Below are 19,338 nucleotides of genomic sequence, written 5' to 3' on the forward strand. Positions count from 1 at the left end.
AAAAATTCTAAAAACTGCTTTAGTATTGCGTAACTGATTCAAAAAGTTTGGAGATTTCTTAAATCTAGAAATAACACATAGATTTCATCAATCTTGTTACAAACTGTTCAGAATTTTATTTTTTGACCAATTTTTGATAAATATCAACGCGACGCCCTGAGAGAACACAATATTTTCGATTTTAAAATAATGAGGGAGAAAATGCTTAGATTCTATTAAGGCAGTAGAAAAGTAGTTTTGTCAAAAATGTGTCTTATTTGCAAATTGTTGGAATATTTTGAAAATTTTGAAAAATTCCTTGCATTCATCCTGAAGAAGTTAGCAGTGTACATGTACAATCATCCAAAAGGTACCTTCCGTTTTTGCAAAAGTTGTTCAAAATCAAGAACAAAAATTCCTTGAAACATTACGATGGCCTAATTTAATTTTGCCGGACTAATTTCTTTTGAGAAGTCTGTACACATAACATGGTCATATTTATTTTTGCATCTTAGCACTCCAGGACGGAAGATGAAAGAAGAAGGAAATGGAGATCACAAGGAAGAAGAAAAAGAGGACAACCAGAACAAACGTGAATAAAACAGGTGCAACACGATTTGATTGAGTAAGATAGATACTCGTATATCTGCAAATGCAACTCCGGAGAGATTCTCCGCGATCGAGATTTCGCCAAGTGAGAGTAGATTACCGCACAAATAATTCAATTACCTCTGGACCGACTCACTTTCAGATTCTTTCGGAATTCACATTTTCAAAAAAAAAGTCGAATCCACTTCGTAATCGCCATCAGAAAGTCGAGCCATCGCTCGAATCTGCAGCGAAAGCCAGCACCGCCGCCACAACCGAAAACCCCTTCAAGACCCGTTCCACGCCGCCCCCGCGCCACCTTCCAAACCGCCAAACCGAAATTGTAATTTTCCACATTAAAGGACGCCGCATTTGATATCGTCGCATCATGTCTGCCCCAGTAATTTAAGTCGGGCTCTATTATTAACGTTCGCAATTTATATTTAGATTGTGATTGTGGGCCAGCCGCTAATAATGTTTATTATTATTTATTGCACACATTACATCACACGAGACACGAGAAAGTGCGATTCGAAAATTAATGGCAATTTAGCGAAACGGTCTCCGATGGATTCCTTCCCCGTGAGTGCGCTAAATTTACGCGACAAGAGTTGTACGGTTTCGGACAATGTTACATGACCTGAAATTCGAACGTTCTTAAAATGCAAAATTCAAATTTGATGCGAGAGTGGCGCTTTCATGTTCGGCGTGATTTATTTTCCAGGATATTTTTTAAAAATCACACTCTTGGGTTTCTCAAAGCAAATTTTTACAAATGTTTGCAAAGTGCATTTAACATGACCATTAAAAAATTGAATGTCATCAAATTATGCAAATTTAAACTGTCAAAAATTACTTAATCGCCAGATGTAAATTGTTTTAGTGAGAGCGTAAGTAATAATTATCTGTTCAATTGGTATTTTCGAACTTCGTAAATTATAACCTTAACGTAATTAATAGTACACAACAAACTGATGTAACAACAAAGTAGATTTCTCAATTATGTAAATTATATAAATTGTTTGGGTACCACAGTAGAGGGAGTTGGAGAGGGCACGCACCCCCCACCACTTTTTTTTGACCTTGACCTCTAAGCCCCTCCCCCTGACCTTGATATCCCCACCACTTGACCTCGATATCCCCACTACTTGACCTGGATATCCCCACCACTTGACCTTGATAATTTTCCCCACCACTTGACCTCGATATCCCCACCACTTGGCCTTGGAGTTCCCCCACCAGTTGACCTCGATATCCCCACCACTTGGCCTTGGAATTTTCCCCACCACTTGACCTCGATATCCTCACCACTTGGCCTTGGAATTTTCCCCACCACTTGACCTCGATATCCCCACCACTTAGCCTTGGAATTTTCCCCACCAAATGACCTCGATATCCCCACCACTTGACCTTGATAATTTCCCCCGCTCCTGATAAAAATCTGTATAAATGTATATTTGTATGGTACGGTTGGTTAAGTGTATTTGATAGGTAGTGATGGCTGGTAAAATGTGGTACCGAATGACGTGTAAAGGTTATGTGGTGTTGACGCAAAGGTTGTATTCGAAATTGGAGACAGAAAAGCTGTTTCTCACTAAAGATGTCATGTGTGAAGGGTGTTTCAAGGAAGATCTGCGCTGTAATGGTTTAAGAGGATCATCGGAGGAGAATGCGGAAAAATTTAATGGGTTTTGCATCGATATGGTGTGTGACGAAAATGAGTTACATGATTTATTGGAGAAATATGGACGAGAGTGTCGGAAATGTAATAAAATATTCTTTACGTTTGTTGAAATTAAACCGGAGGATACATATTTAAAGGAGTTTTTGTTTTTATAACTGTTGTTGTAATCTATGAATAAATGAAAATTATTCTAAAGTTGGTTTGTTTTAATGTATTATATTATGTATATAGGATGAATGTTTGTGTGAAAAGTGTCAGTTGATGGTGTTCGATTCACTCAACATAATGAAAGTATATAATATGTTCAATAGAAAAAAAGATGTTAAACGTAAGGGTGTTGTCTTGAAGAAAGGAAGTGCTATAGTTAATAAATTGATTGATAAACTTCCGATAGAATTACATCTACCAGGATATAATTTTTGTGGTCCAGGTACAAAGTTGACAAAACGACTTGCTCGAGGTGATAGTGGTGTAAATTTGTTAGATTCGGCTTGTAAAGTTCATGATATAGCCTACTCCGAAACAATAGATTTAAATAAAAGACACGAAGCAGATAAAGTTTTAATTGAGAAAGCAAGAGAACGTCTCAAAGCAAAAGATTCTAGTTTTGGTGAAAAAGCAGCGGCAGCAACAGTGTTGGGTATAATGAAGGCTAAAGTAAAATTAGGAATGGGTTCACGGAAAAGAAGTAAAAGAAGCAAAAAAAGTAAAAGAGGTCGTATATTGGTTGCACCAAAAAGTGGTGGATTTTTACCATTTCTTCTTCCCCTGCTTGGGGCGCTTGGAGCGTTAGGTGGAGGTGCAGCAGGAATCGCGACTGCTGTAAATAAGGCAAAATCCGATAAACAACTGTTGGAAGAAACTCAAAGACATAACAAAGCAATGGAAACCATTTCATCGATTACGAAAGGAAAAGGAATGCGTAAGAAAAGAAAAAAGCGTAGACAAGGAAAAGGACTATATGTTGGACCATATCAATGGTATCAAAAAAACTACCGATAAAATTACCACGTCATGCATTGACTAACGTGGAATTATTACGATATGTAAAAATATTAAATATACCAAATTTTAGAGGAACATTTATGCGTAACGGTTTACCAAAACGTATAAAATCCAAAGAAACCGGTATTATAAACTTGGATGATAAGAATGGACCTGGAACACATTGGACAGCATATATAAAATTAAAAAGTGAAATTTTATATTTTGACAGTATGGGAAACTTACTTCCTCCGAGAGAGGTAATACATTATTTTCAGAGTGATAAAAAACAGAACCGCATAAAATATAATTATGATAGATTTCAAAATTATGATACAAATAACTGTGGACATTTATGTTTAAAATTTTTATATACTCATGCAGTATAAATAATATAATCATTTGAAGTTAAAGTGGTGAGAAAAAATGTTCTTCGTATTAACAGGTCGTTCATCTATTTTATCATCTGATTTTAATCCTCCAATTAATGCGAGTAATAAAAAGTGCACTTTGGGTTTAACGAACTTTGAAGTTTATAATTCAATACCTAATATTCAAGATGGGTGTAATAAATTTTATTTTGGATATAAACAGTTCACAATACCAACAGGATGTTATCAACTACAAGATATCAATAAATATTTACAAGATGCTACAGGGAAATTGTTTCCAAAAAGTTTCCTGGACATTAAGGCAAATAATAATACTTTACATTGTCACATTAAAGCAACAGAAGATGTAGATTTTACGAAACCAAATACGATTGCACCTATATTGGGATTTGGGAAGAAACTGTTAAGAAAGAATCAATCACATGATTCGGATGAGATAGCAGATATAATGAAAATAAATTCTATATGTGTAGAATGTAACATAACTGTTAGTAGTTTTCAAAATGGGAAACCAGCACATATAATTCATCAATTTTTTCCTAATGTACCTCCAGGTTTTAAAATTGTAGAATCTCCAGAACATGTAATTTATCTACCAATCAGTGTAAATACAATTAGAAACATAACCCTTAAAATAAGAGATCAAGATGGTGAGTTGATCAATTTTAGAAACGAAACCGTAACTGTTGGTTTACATTTGAAGACGGATAATTAATAATGAGTATTATTTTTAATAAATTATCAGTGAAGTGCAAACCGCATAAAAAGGAATACACAGTTCGAAGAAAAGTTAGTAGGAAGAGAAACTTGCAACGAGTATTAAGCAAGGAAAACAAACGGTTTTTAAAATCACTTGGGTTAACGTTGTTTGAAAATGTTGAACGTCAATGAAGGAGTTGTCATAGATGAATCGATTGCTGGATATAAGGTACAAACTCATGAATCTTATACATCTAGGTTTAATAATAATGATGAAATAAGAATTAATTTACCTGAAGATTTGGCTACATTACCTAGTGAAAGTTATATTTATTGTGAAGGTCTACTCGTAAAAGATGAGCCTGCTCAACCCCCCGCAACAACCACTAAATTTGTGAATAATGGAATATTAGATTTGTTTAGTGAAATTCGTTTAGAAGTTAACGGACGCACAATAGATACAAATATAAAACCAGGATTAACAAGTACCATGAAGGGGATAGTATCATTTAATGCGAGTGAAAGTTTAAAATATCAAAACGCCGGATGGTTTCCTACGAGTGATAGTAAGATTGTCGAAAATGGAAAATTTAGTGCTTGTATTCCTTTAAAGATGGTATTTGGATTTGCTGAAGATTATAAAAAAGTGATGGTTCAAACCGCTCAAGAACTAGTATTGATTCGAAGTAATAGTGATGTTGATGCTTTAATATCTACTTCTGATGAAAAAGCAAAAGTTATCATAAACAAAATAGCATGGAGAGTACCACATATAATACCTGGTTTAAGACAAGAAGCTGCGATGGCAGATTTGATTAAAAAAGGAAAAGACATACAGGTTGCGCATCGTACATGGGAATTGCATAGTTTTCCAGCATTACAAGATATAAGTAAACATTCGTATACGATTAAAACAGCAACCAAATTAGAATCTCCAAGATATATTATTCTGGGATTCCAAACAAATAGAGCAGGACAATTTAAGAAAAATAATAGTCAATTTGATAAGTGTGACTTTAACAATATCAGAATTTACTTAAATAATGAAAGATTTCCATATGAAAATGTGAATAATAACTTCAACAATAATCAGTATTCTACACTATATGAAATGTTTGCTCAATTTCGAACAAGTTATTATTTTGGAGAAAAAACAGAAACAGATATAACTCCCGAAGAGTTTAAAAACAAATATCCTTTAATTATTGTTGATTGCTCAAAACAAAAATTAGGTTTTCAAACGCAAGCAGTAACAGTACGAGTAGAATTTGATACTGGTACTCCAATGCCTGCCAACACTATGACACATGCTTTGTTGATTAATGATCGAATTTTTACATATAATCCGGCAACAAAAGCAGTAAGACAGATGTAAAACCAAAATACTTGTGTAGGTTAAGCGAATAATGTGTAAATGAAATAAATAATTCGAAAGAAGAATCTGCAGAGCAGTCTTATCAAGATGCTTGAAGAAGAACGTTGGGTGACCTGTCCTAAGAATGAAGGACACCGTTTAAAACTGAAACATTTGAATAGACATTTATGGCGGTGTAGAGGAGAGGAAACTTATCAAAATTTATCATATAATCATCATGATTATAATGAATTTTGTGATTCATCACATTCCTCAAATGATCATTTGCCACAACAATCAACACCACAACCACCACCCCAACAATCAACACCACAACCACCACAACAATCATCCGAGCTATCACATTCGGGAAATGGAACCCTAACTGGATCAAGCAGAAGAAATTTTTTTTAAATATAATATTAATGTAATAAAACAATATATGTAATAATTAATGTTTTCTTATGTATATAATAAAAGTATTATAAAAAATTAAGAATGTTTCATTTGAACATACTTAATAATAAAATTTAATGTTGTAAAGAGTAGAAAAGGGAGAGGAGGAAATTATAAGAATATAAAGACATAAAGCTGGATAATTTAAAAACATTTGTTACCAAACCAATATTCAGTGTAGTGTGTCCATCTAGAGTACGATTTGTGATAGAGTGCGAAAAAAGTTGTATTATGGATCAAAGAAATATGGTACTAATAGATATTCAAGGATTTAAAATTACCAATAATAAATATATACCGAAAGAATTGGCAATTTTAAAAAATAATAAAATGGCTCATTACGTTTTTGCTCCTCCCTTCCCATCTACATTATTACCAGATGATGTTCAATATCAAATAAAGTGGTTATCAAAAAATCATCATTGTATAAAATGGGATACTGGATTTGTACCGCATTGGAAATTTCAACAAATCTTAAAGAAAGTAATAAGCGATGGTGATTCAGTCCATGTCAAGGGTAAAGAAAAAGCAAAATTTATCGAAAAGTGTATTAAGATGCCGGTAATAGAATTACCAGAAACTCCTCGATTAGAATCATCCAAACCGATGTGTTTATTTCATATAAGCGAGAATTGTTACTGCAGCATGCAAATTGTTACAATGTTATATAATAAATTGAAACAATAATATAAAAAATGTTTGTTATTTTCATTTTTCAATTATTCAATTATCACCAGTACGGGCGTAGCGGGCGTAGTTGCAATACAACGGTAAGGATGATTATGCAACCAACACAACAACTGACCGTTCCACTTCACTTGACCTATATTTGATTTTCCCCACCACATTTATTCCGCATTGCAAAAATTTTTTTATTATTTTAAAAGAATAATATAAAAAATGGGTTTTTTTTGAAAAAAAAAAAAAAAAAAAAAAGGGTTTTTTTGCTCTTTTTTCTTTTTTTACTCTTTTTTCTTTTTTTGCAAACAAAAAAAAAAAAAAAAAAAAAAAAAAAAAAAAAAAAAAAAAAAAAAAAAAAAAAACTTTTTTATATTATTTTTTTAAAATAATAAAAAATTTTACCTTGACCTATAGAATGATTGTGGTGGGGAAAATCAAATATATGCGAACAAACTCGATGGCCAGTCAGTTGTTGGTGTAATCTTGGTTGCAGCTGTTAACATGTATTTTCAACAAGAATATGACGGTGGTGATGATGTTGTGCAGTGTCCCTACGATAAGTTTCACCGTTGTTTACGTCACAGAATGACGAAACATATGTGGAAATGCCATCGAAGGGAGTATGAAAGGGATCGGAATATTCGATATTTCGAATTACAACATAAAATCGAACAACAACGATCCCAACAACTTCGTCCGGTGCAGCAACTCCCCCAACAACCACAACAACTACCACAACAACCGCAGCAACTACCACAACAATCGCAGCAAATTCAGGGGCAAGGGTTACAACCCCCTCATCAAGAAAAACAACAGCAGCAGCAAGAAGAATTCCAGCAGGTGCTACAACAACTGCAGCAGTTGCTACCCCAAGAAGAGGAGGAATCTTGGGATAATTTAAATCATGGAACTTATATCCCACCATGCAAATGTAGATTTGTCAATAAATTATTATAACTATATGTTTTAATTTTTTTAATTAATCCGTCAATGAATAGATGAATTTATTTCCAACTTATAAATGTGGTTGGTTAATTTGATCGTGGTGTTCAAACGTATAGTTAAAAGTAAAAAACAATTTTTACTTCATATTTATTAATGAACAAGGTAAGTATTCTGAAATTATGAAAGAGTTGAAAATGGAATTTTCAACACGTGGTATACACGATATTTTTTCCGACGACCACAAAAAAACGCTAATATTCGGCATCCCTTCAAACTTCAAATATCATTCGGTAGAGCTGCGGACAAAATAATTATGCTGTTGCGCGGAGATAGATATCGTTAATCATCGATCCGTGTACAATATAAAAACACACAGCTGTCGACCAATCAGATTTCTCAAATTTTTCATTGTATACGGTTAGGCTGTTCGTTCATGTTCGTGTTGAATCGTTTGCAATTTTAAATTTTCACTAAGGAAAAACCATGTGAAATGTGCCATATTTCACAGTGGTCGTCTGAAAATAATATATCATGATATATTTAAAATTTCAGAAATGTAATTTCAGATCATTAACCAATAGAGTTTTCGATTGATTTTCTCAAGATTCACGAAAAAGTTACAAGTTTAAAAAAGAAACCACAAAAAATCTAAATACATATCTCGGAAATGTTTGATGTGAGGAAATGTTTAAAGTATGGTTAAACATGTAAAACAAAACAAAAAAATCCAAATACATATCTCGGAAATGCTTGATGTAAGAAAATGTTTAAACATGTAAAACAAAACTTTACTTAACCTAACCCGACCTGACCTGACCTGACCTGACCTGACCTGACCTGACCTGACCTTGACCTTTGACCCGGCCTGACCTGACCTTGACCTTTGACCTTTGACCTTTAACCTTTGACCTTTGACCTGACCCGACCTTGACCTTTGACCTTTGACCCGACCCAACCTTGACCTTTGACCTTTGACCTAGCCTTGACCTCTCCCCCACTCCACTCCCCACCCAATTCGTTTTCCCTTAAAAATCATGAGCATTCGTGGGGAGCTTCATTCGTGTGGTGTGCTTCATCGTGCTAGTGAAAATGAAACGTGCGTTTGCTGATTTCTGTGGGTGCAGTGGTGACCAGGAGTGTAATAGTTGTGCTCGTCCTGGTACATCTCGCATCCGTAGTCCACCTGTAAATGTAAGTACGAATGATTCTCCACTTTTAAGAAGTCTTTTGCATCCCAAAAGACTTTCTAAAATTATTATCCATTCTAACAAACTCATAAAGAAACCGCGAATTGAAACAATTATTATTGAAGACACTCAACCGGAAATTATTGAAATTCCGGATACACAACCCCAAATAATTGAAATTCCTGATACACAACCCCAAATTATCGAAATTCCTGATTCACAACCCCAAATAATTGAAATTCCTGACACACAACCCCAAACAATTGAAATTCTCGATACACAACCGATAGAAACTATCGAAATTCCGAATACACAACAAATTTTAGATTCGGTGTTAGAAAACGATTTTGGAATGGGTAATGAATTTGGGGATATATCCCTACTAAATTTTTTCGATAATAAAAGTGGAGAAAGTGAGAATGTTGATGTAGATGTGAATGATCATCGTGATGAAAATATCGATCATTATTCCGAAGTTGTCATCAATGATCTTTACAATCAATGTCAACTCGGCAATAATGATCAGGGTGTTCATGATGATGATTATGGTGATTTGGTACCTACTTTCGATGAAAATCTTTTAAATTCTCAGCAATTAATCGACAGACACCAAATGCGTGACAATAACTACGATTGTCAACGTTTGGTGGATGTGGAAAATAAGAGAAGCCAGATGCGTGATAACGACCAAGGTTATCAACGTTTGGTGGAGGTTGGTGAGGATTTGGAAGATGTCGACGATATAGGTTCAAATTCACCAGCACCAATCATCGATAACATATTAGAGATTCAATCTGTCGCTGACGGTGTAAATCAGAGGGGTGGTGATGGTGAACTGCATCACCCTTTGATACAAGCCGTCGAGATGGATGAGATCAATATGGATGTTGATGATGGTGTTTCGGAAGCATCAAGTATAGCTTCTGATAGATTAGGAGATGTAAACGTCGACAATGATACTGATGATGAAATTCTTGAAGAGTTTTTCAGTATTATTTTCGACGCTTACGAAGAACTTAATCGTGAAGAATCTGATCATGAAGAATCTGATCGTGAAGAATAAGATCTTGATGATTTATCAGTAGCTCTACGCGATTTGTGAGGATGAATGAGTAGTGAGAAAGAGTTTAAATAAAAAAGCACACCCGCGATGGCAAGCGTGACTGTTCCTCCACGTGGTCTTGCTGGATATCTATTGTTTATCAATTATTTTTTTATTTATTTTTTTTAATTTGATAAATAATAGTAACTAAAGACAGTCTAAATGTAAACCGCGCAACTAAATATGTATATTTTTTCTTTTGTTTATAATATTTAGCAAACCGTTCAATGTGGAAATTGTTTGACACATTTCACTACCAATCGAGCATTTCTGAGACATGAAAAGGAGAGTTGTTCGAGAAGAAAACGTATACGTTCGACGATCACATATGTTACATGTGCAACATGTGATATTCAAATTCCCGCGACAACACTACATTCCCACCGAAAATCTGCACAACATAAAAACAAATCTTTGAAAAAACTCGAAGAGGATGGTGTTCATCAAATCGCAACAGCATTCGAATCAAATGTTATAAGTTATAGGATAACCGGTGAAAGAACTTGTGTTGATTTGAATGAATTTATCGAAGAAATCAGGGAGAAAATGATAAATCTCATTCAGGAAAACGTTGAGAAACATACAACTGTAAAATTAAACTTGGAGCTGTTCGGACTGTACACATTGGAATCGCAAAATCTTTTTGACGTAAAATCTTTCAACACTAGAAACATCATTATAACTTTGGGTTCTAATTGGAGTAATATTATTGAGGATTTTAAGGGGGTTATTGAGAACAAAATGAGCGAATTCTTGGAGAAAGATTCAGGTAAATAAATTTATACATGTATTATTATTTACATTATATTAATGTATTTTTTTTTGTTTTAGGATGGAGTCTAGTAAGCATCATATACATGGAATTAAATTTTAGCAAGTACAACCCACTCAGAGCTTCATCATTTATTCATTTACCTGCATCTATAAAAAAAAGAAATGCTGTGGTCAACGTTCGCAATCAAGATTATTACTGCTTCGCTTGGAGTGCGGTAGCTGCAGTCTGCAAACCGGAAGGACCGGAATGGGATCCGAGATCTTATCCACACTTTAATCAAATTTTCAACTTTGACGGTATCGAATTTCCAGTAAGGTTAGATAGTTTAAATATTTTCGAACAATTAAATAATGCTTCTGTTAACGTTTATGGTATTGAAAAGTTATATCAGAATGGGCAACAAAATTATGAAATTGTCGGACCGTTATACTATACGCGATGTAAAAAACCGATACACATAAATTTATTATTAATTAGTGATGATGATAGTAATCAACATTATTGTACAATTAAAGATTTGTCAAAATTAGTATCGAGTCAAATTACAAAACGGAATGGAAAAAAGCATTTATGTGATGGATGTTTACAATATTTTCGAACACGTGATTTACTAGAATTACATTGTAAAAATGATTGTGGGTATTTATATGTGCGAATTCCTAATACTGATCCGATAAAAAATAAGATTGGAAAAATGATTCCTGGTAATATATTAGAGTTTTCAAATTTTCAAAAACAAATTCGTGTTCCTTTCGTTATTTATGCAGACTTTGAATGTTTACTCAAACCATTAGATAATTGTTTACCTGATCCAGAAAAGTCATGGCATTTAAAAACATATAAGCATGAACCTTATTCCTGTGGATATTATTTGAAATGCTCCTTTGATAATAATATTTCCAAATTTTGTTTGTTTCGAGGTAAACAATGCATCAGAGAGTTCTTAGATAGTTTAGAAAATGAAGTCAAAGTAATTTATGATACATATTTAAATATTATTAAACCGATGCATCCTTTAACAGCTGAACAAGAAAGTGAATATGCATTTTCGAACACATGTTACATTTGCGAAAGACCTTTTACAAGTCAAGAGGCTAAAGTTAAAGATCATTGTCATTTAACCGGACAATATAGAGGTCCAAGTCATTCTACTTGTAATCTAAATTTTAAACTACCAAATTTTATTCCGGTCTTTTTTCACAATCTCACCAACTACGATAGTCACTTGTTTATTAAACAACTATCTTTAAATGGTGAAGATATCGATGTAATTGCAAAAACTAAAGAAAAATACATCACATTTAGTAAACACATTCACGTTGGTAATTCAGTTAATGCAGAAGGAAAGGAGGTACGCAAATATATAAAACTACGGTTTGTAGATTCTCTTCGCTTTCTTCCTACTTCCCTAGAAAAATTGGCAAAAACATTATCGTCAAGTGAATGTACCGAAATTAGAAAATATTATATGCATGATGAAGAATTTGATTTAATTAGACAAAAAGGTGTATTTCCCTATTCATTTATAGATGATTGGTCAAAATTAGATCTTACACATCTTCCAGATAAAGATGATTTTTTTGATAAATTAAAAGAAGAACATATTTCAGATGCAGATTATGAGCGAGCTCAAAAAGTATGGGATGTATTCGATTGTAATACTTTAGGTGATTATTCGGATATTTACCTCAAATCAGATATTTTACTGTTGGCTGACATTTTTGAAAATTTCCGTAATACTTGTTTTAAACATTACGGTTTAGATAGTGCTCAGTATATTACGGCTCCATCATTCAGCTGGGATGCAATGTTAAAATATACAAAAGTACAATTGGAACTCTTGACGGAAATTGATATGCTTCACTTTTTTAAAAAAGGAATTCGAGGTGGTGTCAGTACATGTGTTAAAAGATGGTGTCACGCCAATAACAAGTTTTTACCTGAATATAATCTATTGGAACCATCTTCATTTATTCTTTATTTGGATGCAACAAACTTATACGGTTATGCTATGAAGCAATATTTACCTACGGGATCTTTCGAATGGTTAACTAGAAATGAAATTGAAAATTTTAATTTAAATGAACTTTCTGACACATCAGATTTTGGATACGTTCTCGAAGTGGATTTGATTTATCCCGAAACATTACACTCACTACATAATGATATGCCATTTTGCCCAGAAAATATAATACCCCCCCATGGAAAACATGCAAAATTAATTCCAAATCTATGTGATAAAACAAATTATATTATACATTACAGAAATTTAAAACAATGTTTAAAACATGGTTTAATTATTAATAATATTCATAGAATTTTAAAATTTAAACAATCACCGTGGCTTCAAAATTATATAAATTTAAATACCATGTTAAGGAATAGAGCAACTTCTAAATTTGTCAAAGATTTATTTAAATTATTAGTTAATTGTATATACGGAAAGACCATGGAAAATGTTGAAAAAAGAAGCGATATAAAATTATCAACGCACTGGGCCAATAGAGGACATAAAGTTGGAGCTGAAACTTGGATTGCGAAACCTCATTTCAAATCGAGGGAAATTTTCTGTGATAATCTAATCGCAATAGAAATGAATAAAGTTCAAGTGACATATAATAAACCAATTTATGCTGGTTTTTGTATATTGGAGATGTCAAAAACCGTAATTTATGAATTTTTTTATGATTTCTTGAAACCATCATATGGTGATAATGTTTCTTTATTATATACCGATACAGATTCATTGGTTTTACAAGTATTTTCCGAAAATGTATATGAAGATATTAAACGAAATTCAGACCGTTTCGATACTTCCAATTATCCACCCAATAATATACATTCTATCGAACCAGGTATTTCGGTTATAGGAAAAATGAAAGATGAATATGCCGGTGCAATAATTAAGAGTTTCTATGGTACGGGTGCTAAAGCATATTGCATCGAATTATTAAATAAAATCGAAAAAAAAGCTAAAGGTATAAGTAAACATGTTGTCGATAAGCAAATACGGTTTTCTGACTATAAAAATGTTGTCACTGAAAATTCTATTCTTCTTTGTTCCATGAACATTTTCAAGTCGTGTTTACACGAAATGTTTACGGAAAGAAGAAATAAAATTGCTCTGTCCGGTGTAGATGATAAAAGATTTTTATTAACAAATTCACCAAATACTTTAGCCTGGGGCCATAAGGATATAGCTTTTCACATAAACTTTGATACGTTTTTAAATGAACTAAACAAAGCATGTGAAGATAATGTATGATGGAGAATTGTTTATAAGAAGCTGTAGAATTATATCATATTTAGTTGTGGTTTAATTTGTGTATAGTATAGAATGAAAATTGTAAAGCAAAAAAAATCATTAAATGTTGAAAATCATGAATGTTTTTTTCCTTCCAATACATTCATGAAACATAATACTTTATTGAGTGATGGTGTTAAACGAGGTATAATTGTTGGAAGATCGGGATGTGGAAAAACAAACGCTTTACTCAGTCTATTACTCCACGAAAACGGTCTACGTTTTTCAAATATTTATTTATATTCGAAAACTCTTAATCAACCAAAATATCAATTTTTAAAGCAGGTTTTACAATCTCTTAATAATGGAAAAAACAAAGAAAACATTGGGTTTTTTGAATTTGAAGAAGGAGATCATATCATACCTCCAAACGAAGCCAAACCATTTTCAATCATTATATTTGATGATGTAGTTGGTTGTGATCAAAAAATTATTAGAGATTATTATTGTTTTGGTCGTCATTATTACATAGATTGTTTTTATTTAAGTCAGACTTATTCCTCCATACCGAAACAATTAATTCGAGATAATGCAAATTTCATAGTTTTATTTTCTCAAGATCTGACCAATCTAAAGCACGTGTACAATAATCATGTTAACGGTGATATGTCATTTGAAAAATTTCAAGCATTATGTAATAATTGTTGGAAAGATTCCTATGATTTTTTGGTTATAAATAAAGACTGTGATTTGCATGATGGAAGATACAGAAAAGGATTTGATAAATATATAAAGATATAAATACTCGATAATATTTACATTAGTATTATAGTCAAGACTGCATTCAATATGGATAAACGTTTACTCATCAAACTAGCAAAAGCAAGAAAAGACGTGCGCGAAAAGTTACGTGGATTAACCTCTGAAATTGCAAGTTCACAAGAAATGTTTGAGACGCGTTTCCGACCTCTCACCGAACCGATTAAAAATCTCATAAGTGAAATTAAACAAGAAAAACCTGTTGTTAAAAAGGAAGAAATATCGATAAAAAAAAGCCCCGCTGTCACTTCGACCCCCAATTATCTATCGAGTTCTACACCCAGGAGTAAATTGAGACAACCATCTTTCTTAGAAACCGTGGAAATTTCAAAACATATACCCGATGAAGAAATAGAACCGAGTGTGGTGGAACCATCATTGTCTGAAATTCAGAGAGATATTGATAAATTGTCAGATACGCAAGCGTTTCGTGAGTTTTTAGAACAATGGCCTGAACTTCCACGTCAATATATTGAAGAAATGCTTACTGATAAAGAAGATAAATTTGATTTTCAATATGGAGTTCGATATAGTCCAGAAAAAGCTAAATTTTTTATTGGAAACTCGGAAATAGATTTTATAAAAGATGAACTTATTATTCAAAATATACGTTATCCTTCGACACCCGGCTTAATGGAATTATTGTTTAAAAAAGAACCAATCGGTTTCAAGGACACTGATCGATTAATGTATAAAGAAATTGTTGAAAGAACCAATGCTAATCGTAAAAATTATCAAGCTAATGAACAAGTTGCTGGAAATGTTGGGATAAAGTATAAAAGCATAATAAAACCGTTATCGAATCAACCGAAACTTTTGACAGTTCAAAACAAGTTTAATAAACCATCACCACCACCTGCAACATCATCTAGTAGAACAAGGAGTGGAAGTATAGATACCAGTAAACCTGGAAGTGTACCTACGAGTAGAGCTAGGAGTGGAACTTTACCCACGACATCTGCCGAAAAAAGTAAAGCATCAATTAAAACAAAAGCATCATCATCATCATCATCATCATCATCATCACCTGCAAAATCGAAAGGTGGTAAAGGATTAAGAACGTTAGAAGTTACGAATAAAAATATTGAATATGTTCCGTGGAATAATCCCAATAAATTAGTCGATCGTTTACGTCTTTTGATTTCATCACAACTTGCCGGTAATACGAGTCACTCAAATGAAATTAATCTTATCATTAATGAATTGAGAGAAGCAAAAATTATTATTTAGACTATAAATTAGTTTTCATTGTTTCATTTATTAACAGTTCTTTCGTGTACAGCAACAATATGACACTCGATAAATTCGGTCACCACATATCACAACATAATTTTAAGACAAGTCTTCAAAAATTGAAATCTTTTACGTATATTCCTTTGGTATTGAATGGAAAATTTGACACCGATAAAAATGTTTATTTAATTCACGATTTAGGGACGCATTATATATTTCCCTTAAAAGAAGCTACTGTTACATCTATTCAATCATATCCAACTGTAGGATGGACGGCTTTAGTAAATAATACTCCGCGAAACTTGTTGGGATACATTTTACGTGACGGTGATAAATTAAGTTTTCAAAAAAGTAAAAAAACTGCAGAAACCAGATTACTGATCGAGTTTATTTTAAAAGTACCAGTTTATCATGAAACAGAGTGATGTGTCGATGAAGCGCGATGTCGTAGTGGAATTACACGCACCGGCGAGAGTAAATTTTAAACGACGACGTGTTATCGTGAAAGGACTAAATGACTTATTACAATCTGATTTAATTGAAATGATTCCGTACGCTCGCTTCAACAGTGGTTTCAAGTACATTTTAATAGTGATAAATACATTTTCTAAATTTGTTTGGGCTTATCCTTTAAAAACAAAAACCGCAGCTGAAGTGACAAACGCTTTAAGTTCACTATTTAAAACTAAGAAAAATATTCCTAAAAATTTTCAGACAGATTTTGGTAAAGAATTTTATAATAAAAGTTTGAATGCAGTTTTCAAAAAATATCACATTAATCACTATTCCACTTATTCCACTAAAAAAGCACAAATGGCCGAACGTGTAATTAGAACAATAAAAAATTTAATTTGGAAAGAATTTAGTTTTCGAGGAAACTATAAATGGACAGATATTTTACAAGATATTGTTAAAAGATACAATAATACAAAACATCATACTACCCAATATAAACCTTCTGCAATTAACAAAAAAAACGAAAAGAAAATTTTACGAGGCGTTTACAGTCACATGAAAACAATAGATCCATACAAATCTAAATTCAAAGTTGGTGATTTTGTACGTGTCAGTAAATATAGACAAGTCTTTTCCAAATCTTACACACCCAATTGGAGTAATGAAATATTTTCGATAAAAAAAGTACAGCAAACTGTACCACGTACCTATCTACTACAAGATGAAGATGGTGAACCAATTTTAGGTGGTTTTTATACACATGAATTACAAAGAGTTAAACACCCAAATTTCTATTTAATAGAAAAAATTCTACGAAAAAAAGGAAATAAATATTATGTCAAATGGTTGGGAATGTCGAAACGAACGTGGATAAACAAATCCGATATTGATTAAGGTAAACTTTGATATAATAATGGTAATAATATTCACTACATGAATTCCTCTTTTAGCAAAACAGACCAGACAGACCCGTTAACTGCATCGCCTCAAGCTAGTTCAGTCCAGTAGTCAGTGAACTCATCAAAACTGGTTTTCCTAAAGAATGCATGCATGCATGCATGCATTTCAACAACTATTTTTATTGTATAACATATCATATTCTTTATCAATTATTTTTACTTTTTTAAATTCAAAATTAAAAATCATTTTTTTAATTCGATTGTTTTATTATTTATTCACCATATTATGAATATTACAAAGTTTAGTTTAGTTTAAAAAATCATTACAATTTATGTAAACATAAATAATAATACTAAAATTAACAATTACACATTCTTAAATCTAGTTTCATAAATTTTTCGACGATGATCTATTTGTAATACCTTGGATAAAATACATTCAACATTTTCAATGCGACGTAAAAAATGCAATCTATTTGCAAACTCTAGTTGATATCCTTGACGAGCCATTCTCGCAGGAACTAGATACACACACATTAAATGAAAACGGTTTTTCTCCAAGTTAAACCTCACTTGCTTACACATATTTTTATTACTCATTTTTTAATATTCAACAATACACAATTTATAATAAATATTACATTGTTTTTATTAAATAAAAAAAAGTACAAAATATATTCTTATTCTTCTACAAACTTAACATTTACTGTTTTACCAACAATACCTCCACTTATTAAATAGATAATTTTTCCATTACGAATTTCGTCATTTAAATTTTCAATCATTTCATTCGTAAACTTGATTGAAAATCTTTGCGGTAATATAGTCTTACTCTCCCCGAGATTCACAAACACCTTTTCACCATAAGCAGTACTACATTTGGAAAATGATTTAATTTTAAACTTTTTATTTACTTCTAAACTCTTTAAACTTATATAATTATTATTAATATGCAATTGTTCGTTTAAAGCGCTTAATTGTGAAGCCATCTTAATCTGACGATCCAGTTTACACTAAAAGTAAAATCCACTACTCACGTATAATATATAAACAAAAAGTACACAAACTATTATCATGTACGATTTAATATTAATTTCTTTTTTATTATCTATTCTTCTAATATTTTTAAACTGATTCTTAAAATTCACATATAAACACCTAGGTGAGAATTTTAAATGTTCTTTAATCGGAATGTCACTGATTTCCCACGCACATATTCTTACTTTACAATAAAAACATTCCACACTATCTCCAAATCCAATATAGTAAAAACCGGCCTTTGCGAGATCCACTGGAGAAGGTCTTTCAATTGACCACCCGGTAAAAGTTAATAATCGTTTATCGAAACATGCATAATTAGGAACACTCACAATTCCGACACCATCATCTAAACACATTTAAAGATATTTAATTTTCATCAAATACGAATAATCAGGATTAAATTCCACAACTTTATAAAATGTTTTATTACACTTGCAACACTCGCGACCGTAGTTTTTCACTAAAACATTTAATTCCTCTCGAGTACATATAACATCAATTTCATGCGGAGCGGCAATTTTCAGATCCTTTTCCAAACCATCAATTTGCTGACTTTTTAACTCTCTTTCAAAACACTCTCGACACATACATCTTTTATAAATAACCGTTAATTTATTCCCATCAAAATCGTAATTACCCAACTGATTTTGATATTGTACGTCTCTAAACACCACACGACCATGAGATGTGTATCGGAAAATCATCATTCACCACTACCACCCAATACACTCACCCAACATTTATACATATTTTCAAGTGGTGGGGATATCGAGGTTAAGTGGTGGGGGGAAAATTCCAAGGCCAAGTGGTGGGGATATCG

General features: G+C 32.5%; 2 protein-coding genes across 10 annotated transcripts in view; one reads left to right on the forward strand and one right to left on the reverse strand.

The window, feature by feature from the left end:
* The window catches only part of LOC138131476 (uncharacterized), a 102,565-nt gene that overhangs the window by 23,933 nt on the left and 59,294 nt on the right, over window positions 1-19,338 (reverse strand). The gene's annotated exons all lie outside the window — the stretch shown is intronic.
* LOC138130590 (uncharacterized) lies at window positions 10,095-17,732 on the forward strand. Of its 2 annotated transcripts, XR_011159609.1 has the most exons (3): window positions 10,095-10,820; window positions 10,883-17,473; window positions 17,529-17,732. XR_011159609.1 is itself a non-coding variant. In XM_069047154.1 (2 exons), the coding sequence occupies exons 1-2, from the start codon at window positions 10,598-10,600 to the stop codon at window positions 14,089-14,091; spliced, it is 3,432 nt and encodes a 1,143-aa protein (XP_068903255.1). In that variant the 5' UTR covers window positions 10,095-10,597; the 3' UTR covers window positions 14,092-17,732. The 2 variants fall into 2 exon arrangements, 1 of the variants encoding a protein (XP_068903255.1); XM_069047154.1 differs by having other exon boundaries at window positions 10,883-17,732.

This window comes from Tenebrio molitor, chromosome 5 (assembly GCF_963966145.1).
Source record: "Tenebrio molitor chromosome 5, icTenMoli1.1, whole genome shotgun sequence".
Taxonomy (NCBI): domain Eukaryota; kingdom Metazoa; phylum Arthropoda; class Insecta; order Coleoptera; family Tenebrionidae; genus Tenebrio; species Tenebrio molitor.